General features: G+C 31.8%; 2 protein-coding genes across 2 annotated transcripts; one reads left to right on the forward strand and one right to left on the reverse strand.

The window, feature by feature from the left end:
* Positions 1-4,905: 4,905 nt before the first annotated feature.
* Positions 4,906-6,985, reverse strand: LOTGIDRAFT_154581 (hypothetical protein; the record flags this gene model as incomplete). Its single annotated transcript, XM_009063796.1, has 3 exons — positions 4,906-5,581; positions 6,011-6,419; positions 6,970-6,985. 3 exons carry the CDS (start codon positions 6,983-6,985, stop codon positions 4,906-4,908), a joined length of 1,101 nt encoding a protein of 366 aa, XP_009062044.1.
* A 4,890-nt stretch (positions 6,986-11,875) lies between these two features.
* Positions 11,876-17,171, forward strand: LOTGIDRAFT_229259 (hypothetical protein). The gene is made up of 8 exons (XM_009063797.1): positions 11,876-11,939; positions 12,324-12,374; positions 13,116-13,139; positions 13,563-13,649; positions 14,266-14,289; positions 14,480-14,533; positions 15,195-15,236; positions 16,850-17,171. Exons 1-8 carry the CDS (start codon positions 11,885-11,887, stop codon positions 16,954-16,956), a joined length of 444 nt encoding a protein of 147 aa, XP_009062045.1. The 5' UTR covers positions 11,876-11,884; the 3' UTR covers positions 16,957-17,171.
* The last annotated feature ends 767 nt before the right edge of the window (positions 17,172-17,938 follow it).

Below are 17,938 nucleotides of genomic sequence, written 5' to 3' on the forward strand. Positions count from 1 at the left end.
CCCCCCCTATCATATTCTTTTATCTATCATCATCTAATGTCACCCACCGTCAAATACTGTCATCTACCACCATCTATACTATCATTCTCCATCATTAAATGTCATCCAATGTCATATACTGTATTCTATCATCAATACTTCACCCACCATCATCTGTTGTTGCCTCCTAATGTCATATACGTCATCATGCATGATATACTGTCATTCAGCAAGATATACTGCCATCCACAGACATCTAATGAAACAATCTGTTATAAATAGCCTGACACATCTGGCCCTCTCCATTCCTCGGACGTGATAAACGGATGAGATAATGGCACTCCCCACGTGGTACCACAAAACAGTCGAGGGGTAGGATTTCCCATTCTTTTCCAGCCTACCTCTCGACTGTATTTTGGTACCGTGTGGGGAAAAGGGACATTGTAGAAAATCAGTCTTGATGGAACTGGCTTTGTTTATTTAAGGCATAGAGCGCTGCATTCAGAAATGTCCAGACTAGCTCGTTTTTTGTCAAGATTGCCACTATGATGCTTCAAGCACTACATGAGATACGAAGTGGCTAACAGCAATAGCAAGATTTGTGCATGTGAACTCAAATTTGGACTCAGACATTCATAATCTGTGGATAATAGAGGCTGATGAGTCATTCTGAAGATCAGCAAGTTTAGTTTGGAATTGTTGCTGATAGTCGGAAAAAGTGTTCATTTCTAATTAACATTAATTACATTAATGGCATGTCCCATGTTCATTTCATTTCAATAAATAAAAATAGCAATGCCATCGTAATATGCCCACATTTGTAATGGCAGATAATTTGTCCGGGAGTTATCAGTAAATGAATGTTTCTGAGAGTGAAATTTTCATATTTCATGGCTTTTGTGGGATTAATTCAACATGTCAAGTTTCATTTTCATCCATATAGAATTGAATCTTTTGAGTGGCAGCAAGTGGCAAATCTTTGTGTTAAGACAGTTATATATTTACGGACGGACGGACAGACACACAGGCTATACAGATATCTTGAAATTAAAGTCTTATTTTCACCTTATTAACATATTGATAATAGAAAAAAATATATTTTCATATATCATGGCCCCAGGATGCTTCTATATTAATATATCCCCTAACCCTAACCCTAACCCTAACCACACCCTGTTTCAAAACTTCTTGTTTGACCTGCCCATTTTTTAACTCAACTCGTTTTTTCACCAACACCTCAAATAATGCCAAATTTCCAATAACAGAAAACCTTTCGTGTGACAGCAGCAATATTATATACCTTATAACATGTACTGTCTGTCTTAAACAATGTCGGTGAAACACAAAACAAATTAAGAACAAGATTCGATGGGCATAGATTCGATATAAATCATAATCTTGACAAATCTGTTGCTAAACATTTTAACCAGTCAGATCACACTATAAATGATGTCCGAATTACACCTATTGAAAAAATTCATGATCAAAACGATATCCCAACAAGAACCTACAGACTTCTTCGAAAATATTTCTGAAAACAATACAGCCAAATGGTCTTAATGTCCAAGTGGATTATCAAATAATTCCATTTGTTGGACTTTTCAGTAGCACAGCTTGCCAAGCCATACCAATTATCAAGGAACGGTACAGGGAACTCCAACAAAAATTCCCTGATATATTTCAAAAAGATTTAGTTATTGCTTTTAAACGCAATAAGAATCTTAATGATATTTTAGTCCATGGTAGACTTAAACCCATAGCTCAATAGAACTTTTATGTCAATATATGAAATTATATACATAAAATCCAAAAAGAAGTCTGACAAAAGTAGAATATAGTTAAATGAGATCAATAATGCCAATAAAGATAGTTAATTTTTACTGCCAACATGTTTCAATTTCATATTTTCAAGGCATAGTAACAATACAATACACAACATATGATGTCATGATATTGTCTTTAGGAGATATATCAATAAAATATTTTTCCTTGACTCCCATTAGTAGGCTGTCTTGGCTGGACATTTTGTAGAATGGAAATACCATAAAATTTGGGGATATTCCCCTTGCACAGACATCAATGTGTTCACTCAACGGAATCATTCTCGTTTTAGGATCTCGAATTTGTTGTCTATGAATTGTCATTCTGTTCCAGCCAATATAGAGCCCGTTGCATCCACAACAAGTGATCACATATATAACAAACTTGCTAGCACATGTCATATTAGTTTTCACAGTAAATTTCTGACCCGTTGAGAATTTAAAAGATGACCCTATAGTGAAAACTAATATGACATGTGCTAGCAAGTTTGTCATATATAAATCTAAAAAATAAATTGTATCCAATTGTGTGACAATTTTCATATCAGAATTATTGATCTAACTTTTGAAGTTAAAGCCATTCAAAAGCATGTGTTTTTCTTTGTAGTGTTAAAAAACAAACGTGGCCTTAAATGTATCACAATTTCAATAATCTGAGGTTTAAAGAGATATTGTAGGTAAATGGAATATTTTAGATGTTAATGTCTAATGTTAATAATAGAAGATATGCCTTGATATGCTTTGAACAAGATTTTTGGATAATAGAAGTGTTTTGCTTGTAGATTTTATCATGCAAGAAATTCCTCTACATATTTAAAGGTTTATATTCATTAATTAACAGTTGAAGTTTACATGTATTAAAAAATGTGTTAAGAAATCGTTTCCTATGTTTTGCAATGTTGCCTACTTTGTCAGGCTTTCAGGTTGGATTTCATCATTAATACAATGTTTCCAAGCACATAATACAATCATTACAAGCAAGGTATTTAAAATTAAAGAATAATTATATAAGGTTTAGTTTTATTTATCCTGTGTGAATGTGAAGCAATGAAATTTGTATTTGGGTCAGACTATAATGTTAATTGATAAGTAAGCTTACGTCAGCTGTGTATAGAAAGGACTTCCTGTATAGTTTCATATGTCAATTTGTCTACTTTTTTGATTTCTTCTCTACTTCTATTTGATACTATATTAACTAATACAAGATAAAATAATAGTTAGGAGAAATGTTTTTGCTATGTATGATATTTCATAACTATTTAAGCAAAGCAACACTTACGGCATACTTGATATACCGGTACTTGAAGAAAACTATTGTGCTATTCATTTAAGTTTTAACAATGCTATGACCTGTGTCTGTAAAAGTAATAAAATGTAATATGATTCTTGGTGTTTAAAACTGTGGACTAGCAGCATGTGGTGGTCATAGACTTGTACATGATTAGTTGTTAATGACACTATTACAGATCAAACGTTGCTCGTGGTGAGCAATTTCTCCTGTTTGTGTGTAGGACTGGAATGAAGGTAATCAACCAATGAATGTCAACCAATGAAATGAGCTTTCACGCCAGTTGCTCCTGTTTTCTGCTTTTTAATATACAATGTTAATATCTCTAGTAGTAAAACCACGTTATACTCCACGAGTGGAGGAATTTAGTTGAGATAACTTAACAAGGTAAATATGTCTTTAAATTTTTTATTGATTAGTATCAATTATTTATATTGACCTGTATACTGCAACTAAATTAAATTCTGTAAGAATCACATAGAATTGTCACATATATGAATTTAGAAATTGACTAATTTAATGTTAAAGTTAATGTAAATTTAGAACAGTTCTATTTGTAGTAATTCCTTCTGTTTCCAAATGATTTTAAGATGACCTTGGTGACATAAACCTTGTAATTCCTATTAAGAGATATGTCTTGGATTATAGGGATTTAGATTAAGCACACCATGTAAGGTACAAACTGGGTTCCTGACATGTAATTTGTAGGGGCCCATAATGTACTTTGCTCATTTGAACACTTTTATTGATCAATCACCATGATATGCAACCACAATAAAAATTTGTCCTACGACTTTCAACATAATAAACTTCAACATGATAAACGACTGACAATTAACCATCTGAATGTCCATGTCAGTTCTCTTGTCTCCATTGTAAAATAATCACATACAGGTGAGGTTAAAAGATAATAGTTCATCAGACAATTAATTAATTCAATGCCTTAATGACTTTTGATTAAATATATCAGTCCATAAATATAAGAAAATTGTACATGAGTATAAAATGACTTGTGCAATAGACAAAAAATGCTATGAAATCAAACATAATCCCATAGTCTCTGAGGTTGATATTTCTGGGTTATACCCTATGTGGACTCCATTAATAAGTTAATTGATTAGATGAATTCCTACGAGCACGCAAACGGCTACCAAATGTACATAAAATGGATTTGATGTCATTTCAGGAAAATTTTCTGGTACCATTATTTGAATTTCAATTCATCCAAACAGTCGTAATGCAGAAGAAACAGGATTGAAACATATAACATTATTTATTAAACACATTTTTAAAATAAATTTAAACAGAAATACTGAAACAAAGTTTAGGAGCTCATTTTTTGAGTAGTGGTAAAAATAAGATTTCAATTAAACTATTGTGTTTTAGAAACTTCAAAATATACATTTTGATTATGGATTAACATTTTAATTAACGATCAACATTTTGATTATGGATTAACATTTTAATTAACAATTAACTGGTCGAAGAATGAATGAACTTGAGTAGGCATGACCTTTTTCATGTATTGAAGATCGTCAAATTTTCTCTTTGTTATAGGCCTTTTGTTCTCAAATATTGGCATCCATTGCATTGGGGAACACACAGATGCAATTCTGATGGGTAATACTTCCCAGTCGTCAGAGTTTTGGAAGAGTTTATAATATATCACACCTTCACCATACATGAGTTTACACAGATTATTTACTGTTGGGTCACCCAAATTTCTCCCCGGTCTAATACTGTTAAAACGATTTTCTTTCATTTTCTTGAAATCTGAAAATACAAGTTGGTTAACAATATAGAGACGGAGCTTCTTTCTCACTGTTTGCCAACAACCAGGTACTTCTGGAATATACGGATCCCGGTTTCAATTGAGAGTTGAAGGTAAGCATTAGCTAAAGTATTGTTTTTGTTTTGGTAAGAACAACCATCACTCCAAATGATTAATTCCTTGACTTGTGGATTATTCTTCAAGAAGGTTTGAAAATGTTGAAACTGAATGGAAGTAAAAACTTCACTAGAAAGATCTCCCTCTAATTCATCCCAAATATAGCAATATCCGTTGTTTGTGGTCATGTTATGCAGTGTAAAATTGTGTACTTGTAGTTTGGTTCTATAATATAAAGCACTAGCTGTAGTATTTGGGCAAAATAATACTCCCTGTGTATCCATTGTCCAAACGGAAACACTAGAGTCATCTGCAGCCCGTAATTTGTCAGATGCTTTCTCCCCTTGAGCCAGGTCTTTGGCAGCTAAGTGATTTTGGTGTTCAGTTGGTGTTACATGGCCCATTTTTGCAGAAACACACAGGTCACACTGGTCTTTCTTTGGTTTAAATACAGACAGATTGAGTTTACAAAACATATTTTTAAAGTACGTGAAACCAACTGCCATCTTACCTACATCTTCGGCATCTTTAAGATAAGTTTCATGAAGATTGATCACTTTTTTACTTGGTTCCAGAAACCTTTTATCTTTATAGGGTGCACTTTTCCTGCAATGTGAATCTACACATGGCACATTTAGGAGCCACTCTTTAAGGTAAGTTACATCTTCTTCGGCCATTTTCATTTGTGGGACCACTTCTAACCTCTTCCTTGGGTCGTTCGAGATCAATGGTGTCATCTTTTTCATTACCAATTAACCAGTCATGTATTGTTTGTTCTGACATACCAATTGTGGAGCAGAATATACTTTTACAGACCTGAATTGATTTTCCATTTTGTAATTTCAAACAGTAAGTATAACATTTTTGACGCCTGGTTGACGCAGAGTGTTGCAGATGTCAATGATCTTACGACATTTCTCCGTTCATCCCGTGAAGACATCTTCCAAAAATTTTCAAAAAATCAACTCACGATCACTGTCAAATACTTGATCACAATTTCTAAACTTTGATTTCTTGCAATATTCTGATACACACCTTGGTTTCATATTCTTCACTTGTCTGATTTTTCCTCGTCTACTGATATGACTTTCTCCTTTCAACCTTTTACTTTTACTTACATTCATTTGCCATTGATCTGTTTGTGGTTTTTTATTTCGTTTGCATTTTGATGTCTGTTCAATTTTGTCTGAATCTGTCGATGAATCTGAAGGACTGTAGTCTTTGTCCAAGGAATCATCAAAGCTTTCATTTTCAGTATCAGAAGTTATCTTAGAGGAAATATCTGGATGAACTATAGTTTCTTCAACAGTTGGTAAATCAGTATGAGCGCCAGTAATTAGAAATGAGGTAGAAGGATAAACAGATTCAGAAGAATGTTTGTCTTCAATGATTTTTTGCTTTGGATAGTTCTTTAATGGTTTCAAGTTGTTCTTGGTTCTTTTCTCTGTATGAAGAGGGTTGTATGCTGTAGTCAGTCGTTTGAGTTGAGGTTAGATTGATCAAACTAAGAGAAGGATCAATAGTTTTAACTTCTTCTACAATAACGTTGACATTGTTTTTTGTGTTGGAAGTAACTGCTACTGAAGAATACTATGAGCAAGGATTGCTATTAGAAGAATCGTCACTTTCATCTGAACCTATAACGAAAATATGTACAACGTGAAATTGTTTGAATGACAATGGCGAATCGTCACTATAGATAAATAGTATTACACATCTTTATAGAAAAGCAATTTTAGTTAATTGTTATAAGGCACTGCATGGCTTTAGAACATACAAATAATCTTAATTTAGCATTAAAACTATTAATAACACTTTTGCCTAACTCATGGATGAGAGCTATGTCATTGTGTGATAGGAGATAATGATTTTTTTGGGTCACAAAATTATTCAATTACATTATTTGAGTTGAAAAAAAAAGTCTATGAATAGTGTTTTATACTTGCAATCTTCTATCAGTTTTAAAACTTCCTCATCTTTAAAGTAAAATTGACCTTTTCTGAGAGCCATGTTGCCTTGAATGTCAACTTGAACTTAATGCCTAAGTCACCATATGACATGCGCAAATATACATATTGATGATTTAAAAGATATGATTGGTCAATTGACTTATGTGGTTTTATTGCATGTATGTGACTCCTTTTTAAGTATGTTTTAGTTTAGCTAACTCAAATCATCCAAAATGTGACTTACGAACTTCTTTTTTTTTTTTCAAATTCTTCTGCAAATGCCTAGCCTAAACTACGCATGCCACATACTCACTTTTTCGATTTCCTTGTAAAACTCGTTAAAGTAAATATTATGAAATGACGTAGGACGAAAATGTTTTTTTTTCTTTTTTTCTAATTTTGATCGATCTGAAAATTTACTTCCGGAATTTTGAAGATATTTGAAATATTATTTTTGCAATAATCTAGAATTGCCCATGCAAAGATGTAATATTTAAAAAATCTGACCCGGAAGTAACAGGTCAACCGCCATATTGTTATGATTAACTTTTGTAAAGCGAAAAATTTGGCCTAAGGGGGTAATCGGATGTGTGTGATGTCTATGTTATCTTCAATCGATTGCAAACAATTCTCAGGAGGCCGATTTTTTAATTTTGATTTTGCTTTTCTTATATTTCCGGTCATATTTATCCAGTGAATGTAAAATGTTTTAAGGCCCATATTTCGTGACCTTGACCTTTGGTGACCTTATGACTCGCACAAAAGTTGTTACCCCTGAGATCTATCCAATGATGTCTTCAGTTGTGCTGTGCAATGTGAAAATCTGGTTTTACAGCGATTTTAATTTTAAAGAGCTGTGTCACGTGACCTAATTTACATATGACAAAATTTCTCATATATTTCTTCTTTCCAATGGTATATAACACTAGATATTTTGATCAAAATTGCGCTTTTTAAAATTTGAAAATTTTTTACTGACTTCTATAGTAACTGTGCGTAAGTTGACATTTGCCGTAAAATCTCAAGCCTTTAACATGAAAGTATGAATATCTCATAATCTAATAACTTAAGATGCTTGAAATTTTTAACATAGCTGAGCATTGTAAACATTATAACAGATGTGACAAAAATTTTGGGATGGGCGTGGCACATCCGATTTAGATTTACCTTATATATATGTTATTTATTTACTCGCAAAGTATGTAATTGTCACCTATAATATTTTGCAGGATAATAGATTACTAGTTTGGCCAATATGTGGTAAAGGTAAATCTGTCTGGGCTTTTTACTTTAAAAAAGGAACAGGTTTTATAATTTACTAGATACCGCTTGAAACCTTGTATAACGATATATGACTTGAAATTACTTTTCGAGGAAAACACATATAACTATTTGTACGCGTATTTTGTTAAAATCTTTTTTATTATATTTTTCTTTGAAAATATAAACCTCGTATAACAATTTGAGTTCTCCGGCCTATTGAACCAAAAACTCGTATAATAATAATAAAGTATACAAGGTTTTTCATTTTCATCCACAGAAAAAGGTTTTGATCACATGATCAGCGCTTTACAAGCTTTCGAACGGTACCAAAAGGTCAAAATGACCAAATATGGCATATACAAGGTTTCAAGCGGTCACCCACGATTTTGGATGATCTTGAACTTTTCAAGGTCAAAGGGCATTGACCTATAATGTCAATTTATACTTTGATCTTTGATGTCCGACACCTACTTCCGGTTTTTATAGGCTTCCAAAAACAGTTATTTTCAAAACTTTTAAGGCTCATATCTCGTAACCTTGACCTTTGATGACTAGTGGTCTGACGAAAAGCCATAGCCCTTGACGAAATCTATGACATGGTGCCTTTGATTTTGTTGTATGATATTTACATCCGTTTTTATAGCCATTTGAATATTGCGAATAAGACAACAACACAAGCCGAGTGCCAGGAATATTCCTAAATGTTTGGAACATGGATTCCTATATTTCAAAAATTCTAAATATGGAAGAGACTGATCCAATCCACACAAAAAAGATAGCTTGCCACGCCAGGTAATATACGCCCACTGGCAGCTTTGATTTTGAATAAAAATATTTAGCAGTACAGTAACAATCACCAATATGAAATATTCAACCTTCAGTCATACACTTCTTTTCAATTTAGGTGTTTAATCTTTAGCTCGTGAAAACTCTAGAAGGCAAATATTCATTCTTCAGGACTTCAAGAACAAGGGCAATAACTCATACTAAATATTTTTCAATTCTTCTGATTTGCATTAGGGTTCATCCTTGGGTGATTACAAACATTCACACCAAGTTTCATCAAAATCTGTCAAGAATTGTGCCATCTAGAGTGATTACGAGCTAAAATTGAACGAGTTTTCAATAGCAAGGGCAATAACTCATACTAATTATTTTTTTATTTTTCTGATTTTCGATAGGGTTTATCCTTGGATGATAACAAATACTCATGCCAAGTTTCATCAAAATCCGTCAAGAATTGTCCCTTCTAGAGCGTTTACAAGCTAAAAATGGAACGCGTTTTCAAGAACAAGGGCAATAACTCATACTTAATATTTTTCGATTTTTCTGATTTTCCAAAGGTTTATCTTTGGTTGATAACAAAAACTCACACTAAGTTTCGTCAAAATCCGTCGAGAATTGTGCCTTCGAGAGTGTTTACGAATTAAAAATTGAACGCGTTTTCAAGAACAAGGGCAATAACTCATTGTAAATATTTTTCGATTTTTCTGATTTTCATTGGGGTTTATCCTTGGTTGACAACAAACACTCATGCCAAGTTTCGTCAAATATATATATATTTACTGTCAGTTATTTATACATTTATAAATCAATATCAATAACCCAAATAAGTTAAGTTAAGTATTAAGATTGTTAAGTGACAAATTGTTAAAAATTCAAACTTGACCAAGATCACTATAGATAAATATTATGTAAAACTCCATTCATTTCATTTCATTTGTCAATATAAATGATCACACCAAATTTCAGATGAAAACTGTAGTCTGTATTGTGTTCACAAATAAAATTTGACACGTTTTTCTCAAGTCAAGGGCATTAACTCAAAATAAATTTAAATTCAACCATGGTGTCGTGAATATAAATGATCACACAAAAATTTCATTAAAATCAGATGAAAACTGTGGTCTCTTCTTGCGTTTTTTATAAGTCAAGGTCAATAACTCAAAAACCTTTCTACAAAAATTGACAAATTCGAACTTGACCAAACTCCCATCAATATAAATGATCTCACCAAGTTTCATTAAAATTAGTTAAAAACTGTAGTTTCTATTGTGTTCACAAGAAATTTTGACGAAGCGGGGCAACAGCTATATACATCCACATTTCCATGTAGGCAAATAAACATTGATATATTTCGTTAAAAAGCTTAGAAATTGACTATATTACCATTTCTTAAAGTTATTTGGGTATTAGACAAGGAAGCAGATTTAAACCTAAAAAAATTAAAACTGCCTAAGTCCCAATTTGCCTGATTTCAGCACAAATCCAAGAGATATAATTCACAGAAATTCTGTTTCTTTTTTATGGATCTTTATTTTTTGCCAATGGGTCAAATCAAGTTTTGATTCTTTGATTTGATTAGATTTGTAAATAATATTATATATTACATTATATTATGCAGGTCTACAGTATTACAGACAATTCAACTTAGTAGTCCTAAAAAAAAAGAATTGATTCAAAAACAATCCATAGGAAAATAAATATAGTTCATAATTGTAAATAACACACACAAACGTAGTTCACAACAATTTTGATTCTCTCCCTCAATTTTAATTTTAAAAATTCTATAATGTGGCAACAAAGCATTAATTTCACACTAAAAGATGGGTTTCCTTGTTTTTTAGTGTCAAATTAAGTAAACTATTTGATTAATTGGTGTTTTTAATGAATTATCATGTATTCTTAATCATATCATTATGTTCTTAATCATATCATTATGTTCTTATTGCATATAATTACGAGTCTTAACCAATAGTAAATGTCCATGTACATACAGTCTGGATAAATTAAAAAGACTTTTTGACCTTTCTTGATCGGTCTCTCATTGGAATTCTCTTCCAATTTAGCTTATTATGAATTAATTATGGACATGTGAGACAAGCTGGTATTTTTATACGCCCACATGAAATGACGTATTTTGACAAAACTTGGCATGAGTGTTCGTAATCACCCAACGATGAACCCTATTGAAAATCAGAAGAATCGAAAAATATTAAGTATAAGTTATTGCCCTTGTTCTTGAAAACGCGTTCAATTTTTAGCTCATAAACACTCTAGAAGGACAATTCTTGACGGATTTTAACGAAACTTGGCATGAGTGTTTGTTATCAACCAAGGATAAACCCTATCGAAAATCAGAAGAATTGAAAAATATTTTGTATGACATGGGTGACAGCAATATACGCCCCCCATTTCATGTGGACGTATAAAGATTACAAAATGATTTCATGATAAGTTACAGATTGTATTAGATTTATACATTCACAAAATAACATCATTCAAATAATTGTTTTTAAAAAAGCTATCAGAACCTGTCTAAGTACTCATGTTCATATGACTCATATGACTGAAGAAATCAGATGGCTTGTTAAAGTCTCATGTACAGGTGCTCTCATATCATAGCACATGCAGAAACCTCTGAATTGCATGTATTAATTTAACCAAAATAAAAAAATTTGTCTATTTGTATTCTATTTTACCTCAGAGTTAAATGTTTTGTATCATCCCTTGACTCCATGAAATGTATCATACCATAGAAACTGTAGCTCTCATGCAATGTGATGATGAAATTTAATATGCTCTGCTGACTGATGAGGCCTTGATAAGTTTGAAGATAACAATATTTTGTTACAAATAAATTTTTTGCTATAAAAAAACAATATAATTTGCTTTATTTTATTGTTTCAGACAGAAGATGTCTAATTTGAACAAATCTGATTTTGGCAAATATTTGGAAATTGCCAAATTAAGTGAGTACAAAATTTCTAGTTTCTAGACAGAAGTAAATTAATCATGTTAAGAAACTGAGGTTGAAATCATAAGTTATATAAGCATACCAAGTTATATCAAATTAAGATTAGCCTCTATTGCAAATTTTTGCCATGTCAAGGGCAATAACTATAAGACTCTTCATTTAATATTTGTGAACATCAACTTGTTTGAGATTATCTGGTTCAAAAGATACTTTTCATGCAATATGGCTAAACCAAGGACAATAACTCAAAACTATGATATACACTATGCACTAATAATATATACATATTAATTTCAAAGGTTACAAATCTGCAGCCTCTATCGTGTTCACATGATTTCTGCCACAAAACATTCTCAAAAAGAAATGCTTCAATTTTCAGATGCCCGTACGGAGTTAATAAAAGCTAAAAATAGACAGCTTGCAACACCAAGTAAGTATATGTTATCAAACAAAATATAATCTTACATGAATTAACAATTAAAATTTGATATCAATCATTTGTTCACATACACGAATTAAAATCAGTTTGCATCTTATGTATTCTTAAGGGCTCAACTAATAATATTGAACAAATCTTACACCTGTTCCAAAACCTGGACCTGCACTAGTAGAAATCTCATCTACCTCCTCACGTGTAATTAATGTCAAAAACAATAAGTAGATGAGACTAAAAGATTGTTCCGCATCAGACTGAAAGAACACTTTGCTGACATCCATCATAAGAGGAACTCATCAGTTGCCTCTCACTTCCACTTACCGAGACACTCCAGTCGAAATTTCCAACCACACCTAATCAATGACAATCTAAACTTGGACACCCCCACTTTTCTTATTTAATGATATTGAACCATTATAAAGCCAAAAATATGTTTAACTGCTTAATTATAAATTAGTACTCTTCATTTTAATTATTAACCCTTTTAAACAAGTTCAGTTCACCAAGTAAAAACATTGATATAAATAACATACTTTAGAAATATTTTCAGGCATAATTTACTAGGTTTTTGATAATGAAAATATATAAGTCTAAAATATTAGTACCAATCATAAATTTATTACCATCTACTTTTAACAGTTTGAACAAGACAAACATTTACCATGAAATAATAATAATAAATGAAATCTAGAGCCATATGTATATAGAGTACAGAGGTTTTTTTTACTTTTACAGATACTGTAGAAACAGGTGTTCTAAGTAAGTGATTATATTTTTTGAAAAAATATTTCATCATTGTTATTTTTATATGCCCAAATCACCCAAGGTGAAAAATATTTAGTGTTATATTTAGTTATTGCCCTTGTTCTTAAAAATGTTCAAGTTTTAGCCTGTAAACACTTTAGAAGGCCAGATTCTTGACAGATTTAGATGAAACTTGGTAATATTGTACAGTATCGCCCCAAAAAGTTGAAAAGAAGTGTAAGACTGAAGGTTCCATATTTCATACTGGTAATTGTTACTGTACTGCCAGTGGGTGTATATTACACTGTCTGGCAAGCTATCTTAAGAATGGACCATGGAGAAATTTCAATTAGCACCGATGAGTGCCTTCCATTTGTCAGTAACATAATCATGATTGTTGTTGTTATATCCCTTTATAGCTTCTACATCTATTTCCAGATGCCCGTGCTGAGTTAATAAGAGCTGAAAATGAACAGCTTTTAATAAAGTATATGCTTAGATCAGAACCATTTGATGCAACACCAAGTAAGTATATGTAACATAATATAATCTTACATGAATTAACAATTAAAATTCGATATCAATCATTTGTTCAAATACACGAATTCAAATCAGATTGAATGGGATAAAAAAATATTTGAGATAACCTTTGCTGTAGGGCATGATAATTTTTTCATAAAAATCACTAACGCGGGTTTTGAAAGATTAATCAATAGGTAATTTAGCACAAGGTTAAAAGATTACAGTAAATTGATCGCATAGTAGATAACTAAGAAGAAGAACTTTTCTTTGGAACATCCTTTATCTGGTGTGTACAGCCCCATCAGTTTCGTTCTAGTTGAACTCTACATTTAGCTATAATTAGCCTATTATTGGTCAACACTGACAAGGGATTACTCACAATATTGGTAAAGAATCAACCAGGTTTGTACACCAACAGTGATCCATTATCAATCCACTCTCTTGAAGCATTTTTTCTGAATCACTTCCTCCTTCTATAGAATAATTCATGGAATTTCTTCCTTGTTTATGTTTACACAATGGCGCCGATGGGAACTTTCCTGTCAACCTTACAGGTAGCAAATGGACTCACTACTATCAATAATACAGAGCTCAGACAGTTTTTTTTTTACTTTTACAGATGCTGTAGAAACAGGTGGTCTAGGTAAGTGTTATATTTTTTGAAAAAATATTTTATCATTGTTGTTTTGCATGGATATTTTCAATAAATCTTTTGTTCGATACACCCAAATCTATTTTCCATGGAAAAACAAATTCTTTTTCTCAACAAACTCAACAATATGCAAGAATATGATCCAGTTTAACATAATTTACATTTCAATTTACATTCTTAGATCATTCACCTCGTGGAAACAGTATTCAGTGTACAGATACTGGTACTGATTCTGGTCAGTATTTTATAGTACTAACTTGTTAATTATGCAGTTTGACCAGGTTTTGGTGTTTGCCTTTATAATGACGATATTATTAGTTGAAACCCTTAGAATACGTAGCAGACATATTTCTCTAAAATTAGGCATTTATTTTACTCTTATGTATTCTTAAGGACTCAACTAATAATATTGAACAAATCTTAAATAAGATATAATAAATAAATAACATACTTTAGAAATATTTTCAGGCATAATTTACTAGGTTTTTGATAATGAAAATATATAAGTCTAAAATATTAGTACCAATCATAAATTTATTACCATCTACTTTTAACAGTTTGAACAAGACAAACATTTACCATGAAATAATAATAATAAATGAAATCTAGAGCCATGTGTATATAGAGTACAGAGATTTTTTTTACTTTTAACTATACTATAGAAACAGGTGGTTTACCTAAGTGATTATATCTTTTGAAAAAATATTTCATCATTGTTATTTTGCATGGATATTTTCAATTCATCTTATTTTCGATACACCCAAATCTTGGTCTAGAATAATAGTACCACACAATGTGACTTAAGATAACTTAAGTAAATTCTTGCACTTAAATTGCTTTTATGCTATATTACCATCCATATTAACATAATATCCATTTATATATTCTATTTATAGATCAGACGGTTCTCCAAGACTGTATTCGAGGTATTAATACAGGTAGGTGTATTATATACTGCTAGTTTAGGATTTGAGCTATAGCCACTTTTCTCATACCATGGAATGCAGCGATTTGATTGGATTTTATGCCAAGGAATAAAGCCCACCAGAGCCCTTGACAGAAAACTGTAATCATTATGTCTTTTGGTTTTTCTGTTGAAGCCCTGATTAACTGTATTCGCTAGGATACAATCCAATCAATTTGATTTGCAAAAATTTGTGATACAAAACAAGGTGGCTATTGCAGTATAAGACAAAGTTTTATGTGAGAACAGATTCTATTAACTTAGTTTTAAGGTTCCTTAAAGTTAGATCTAGAATTTTAGTAAATTGACAAAAACTTCTTGATGAGTACTGAGTACTGATATTGTTTTGGGTCACAATAGGCCTACATCCTTCCTGGATCTTATTTGGCTTTCTGGTATGTAAGAAAGTTTGTTTATATCAGGAAAATGAATAATGTGCATAGAATAGTTTGCTCAACTTGCTGATAATGAGGATGAATTCTGTCCCAAGAATTGAACAATGTGACAAAAATGATTCAGGGCACAGGGACTTGCTTTATAAATCTGATAAATAAACCTTGTTATATCAGTTTTGATAATTGTGTATTTGTATTTAAGTAATTAATTGTTTACACTATAATTATATGATTACAATTATATTTTGATTGTTGTAGCACATGCTCAGGATGGGGTCAATATGTCAGTAATGATCATGGCAGAAAACTCTATTCTCTTATTTTCATACGCCTACATGAAATTGGGGGTGTATATTGTCGTCACCCAAGTCCATCCGTCGGTCCGTCCACTATTTCTCGTAAACACTCTAAAAGGAACAATTAGTGACTGATTTTGACGAAAATTGGTATGGTTGTTTGTAATCACTTAAGGATCAACCCTATAGAAAATCAGAAAAATCAAAAAATATTTAGTATGAGTTATTGCCCTTGTTCTTGAAATGTTAATAAACACTCCAAAAGGTGCAATTCTTGACAGATTTTGATGAAACTTGGTGTGAGTGTTTGCAATCACCCAAGGATGAACCCAATTGAAATTAAAAGAATCAAAAAATATTTAGTATGAGTTATTGCTTGTTCTTAAAAACGCGTTCAAGTTTTAGCTTGTAAACACTTTAGAAGGCCAGATTCTTGACAGATTTAGACGAAACTTGGTAATATTGTACAGTATCGCCCCAAAAAGTTGAAAAGAAGTGTAAGACTGAAGGTTGCATATTTCATACTGGTAATTGTTACTGTACTGCCAGTGGGCGTATATTACACTGTCTGGCAAGCTATCTTAAGAATGGACCATGGAGAAATTTCAATTAACACTAGTAATAGCACCGATGAGTGCCTTCCATTTGTCAGTAACATAATCATGATTGTTGTTGTTATATCCCTTTATAGCTTCTATTGATTTGCCTATATACCTTGTGTTGTTTGGTTGTTAATCATTTTACTTGATAACATTACCTGTATGTGTTTCGAAACGTAGTATGTAATAAAACTAGAAGTAGTATATCCATATAACTTGTGTTCTTAATGTTTACCTTCCTGCTTCTATATGTCTTACAAAGATTATAACATAATTATGATTATTTTTATTCTGTAGATAAAATGATGAAGCAGAATGAAGATGATGAAGAGTCTGGTGTTTATTCCAACATAGAAGAACAATCTATTACTTGGGGACCCATCCGTCAATGTACAGAGATGTAACCAGTTACACAATTCTTAAAAAATTTTACCAAACTTCAAAAATTATTGAAATTATTAATTATCATTTAAGTGTAAACCCTAATAAAAATTTCAAGGTAGCTGGCCAGGCAAGGTAATATACACCCACTTGCAGCTTTGATTTTGGATAAAAAATATTTGGCAGTACAGTAACAATCACCAGTATACAATATAAATATAAATAAATATTGAATAATATTACCCAATTTGTCAAAATCAGGCCAGAATTGTGTCTTTAGTGTTGACGAGCTAAAAATTGAACGCCTTTTCTAACACATGGGCAATAACTCATAGTAAATATTTTTCGATTTTTCTGATTTTCAATAGGGTTCATCTTTGGGTGATAGCAAACACTCATACCAAGTTTCGTCAAAATCAGTCACGAATTGTGCCTTCTAAAGTATTTACAACCTAAAAATTGAACTTGTTTTCAAGAACAAGGGCAATAACTCATACTAAATGTTTTCGATTTTTCTGATTTTCAATAGAAAAAAAATATCAATGTAGCTTGGCAAGGTAATATACGCCCACTGGCAGCTTTGATTTTTGAATAAAAATATTTGGCAGTTCAGTAACACCAGTATACAATATTCAGCCTTGGGCGATAGCAAACACTCATATCAAGTTTCGTCAAAATCAGTCAAGAATTGTGCCTTGTAGAGTGTTTACGAGCATTTGTGGACGGACTGACCGACGGATGGACATGGGTGACGACAATGTACGCCTGCCATTTCATGAGGGCGTATAAAAAGAAGTGTATGACAGAAAGTTGAGATTGTTACTGTATTGCCAAATATTTTTATTCATAATCAAAGCTGCCAGTGAACATAATATTACCTTTCCTTGCATAATATCTGGCTGATGTTTATTATTACTTGATTTGATGATTGTGTTTAGTGTTTAAAAATCTATCAAAAGTGTATTTTGGGTCATACAACAAATGAAAATGCAGCAAATCAAACTT

Source organism: Lottia gigantea (genome assembly GCF_000327385.1).
Source record: "Lottia gigantea unplaced genomic scaffold LOTGIsca_6, whole genome shotgun sequence".
In the NCBI taxonomy this organism is placed as follows: domain Eukaryota; kingdom Metazoa; phylum Mollusca; class Gastropoda; family Lottiidae; genus Lottia; species Lottia gigantea.

Excerpts from the sequence above, each read along its gene's own strand:
- LOTGIDRAFT_229259 (XM_009063797.1), top strand. The coding sequence starts at position 11,885 with ATGTCTAATTTGAACAAATCTGATTTTGGCAAATATTTGGAAATTGCC. Across the intron at positions 12,375-13,115 it reads TAGACAGCTTGCAACACCAA|ATACTGTAGAAACAGGTGTT; the intron begins GTAAGTATATGT and ends TTACTTTTACAG. Across the intron at positions 14,290-14,479 it reads TGTAGAAACAGGTGGTCTAG|ATCATTCACCTCGTGGAAAC; the intron begins GTAAGTGTTATA and ends TTACATTCTTAG.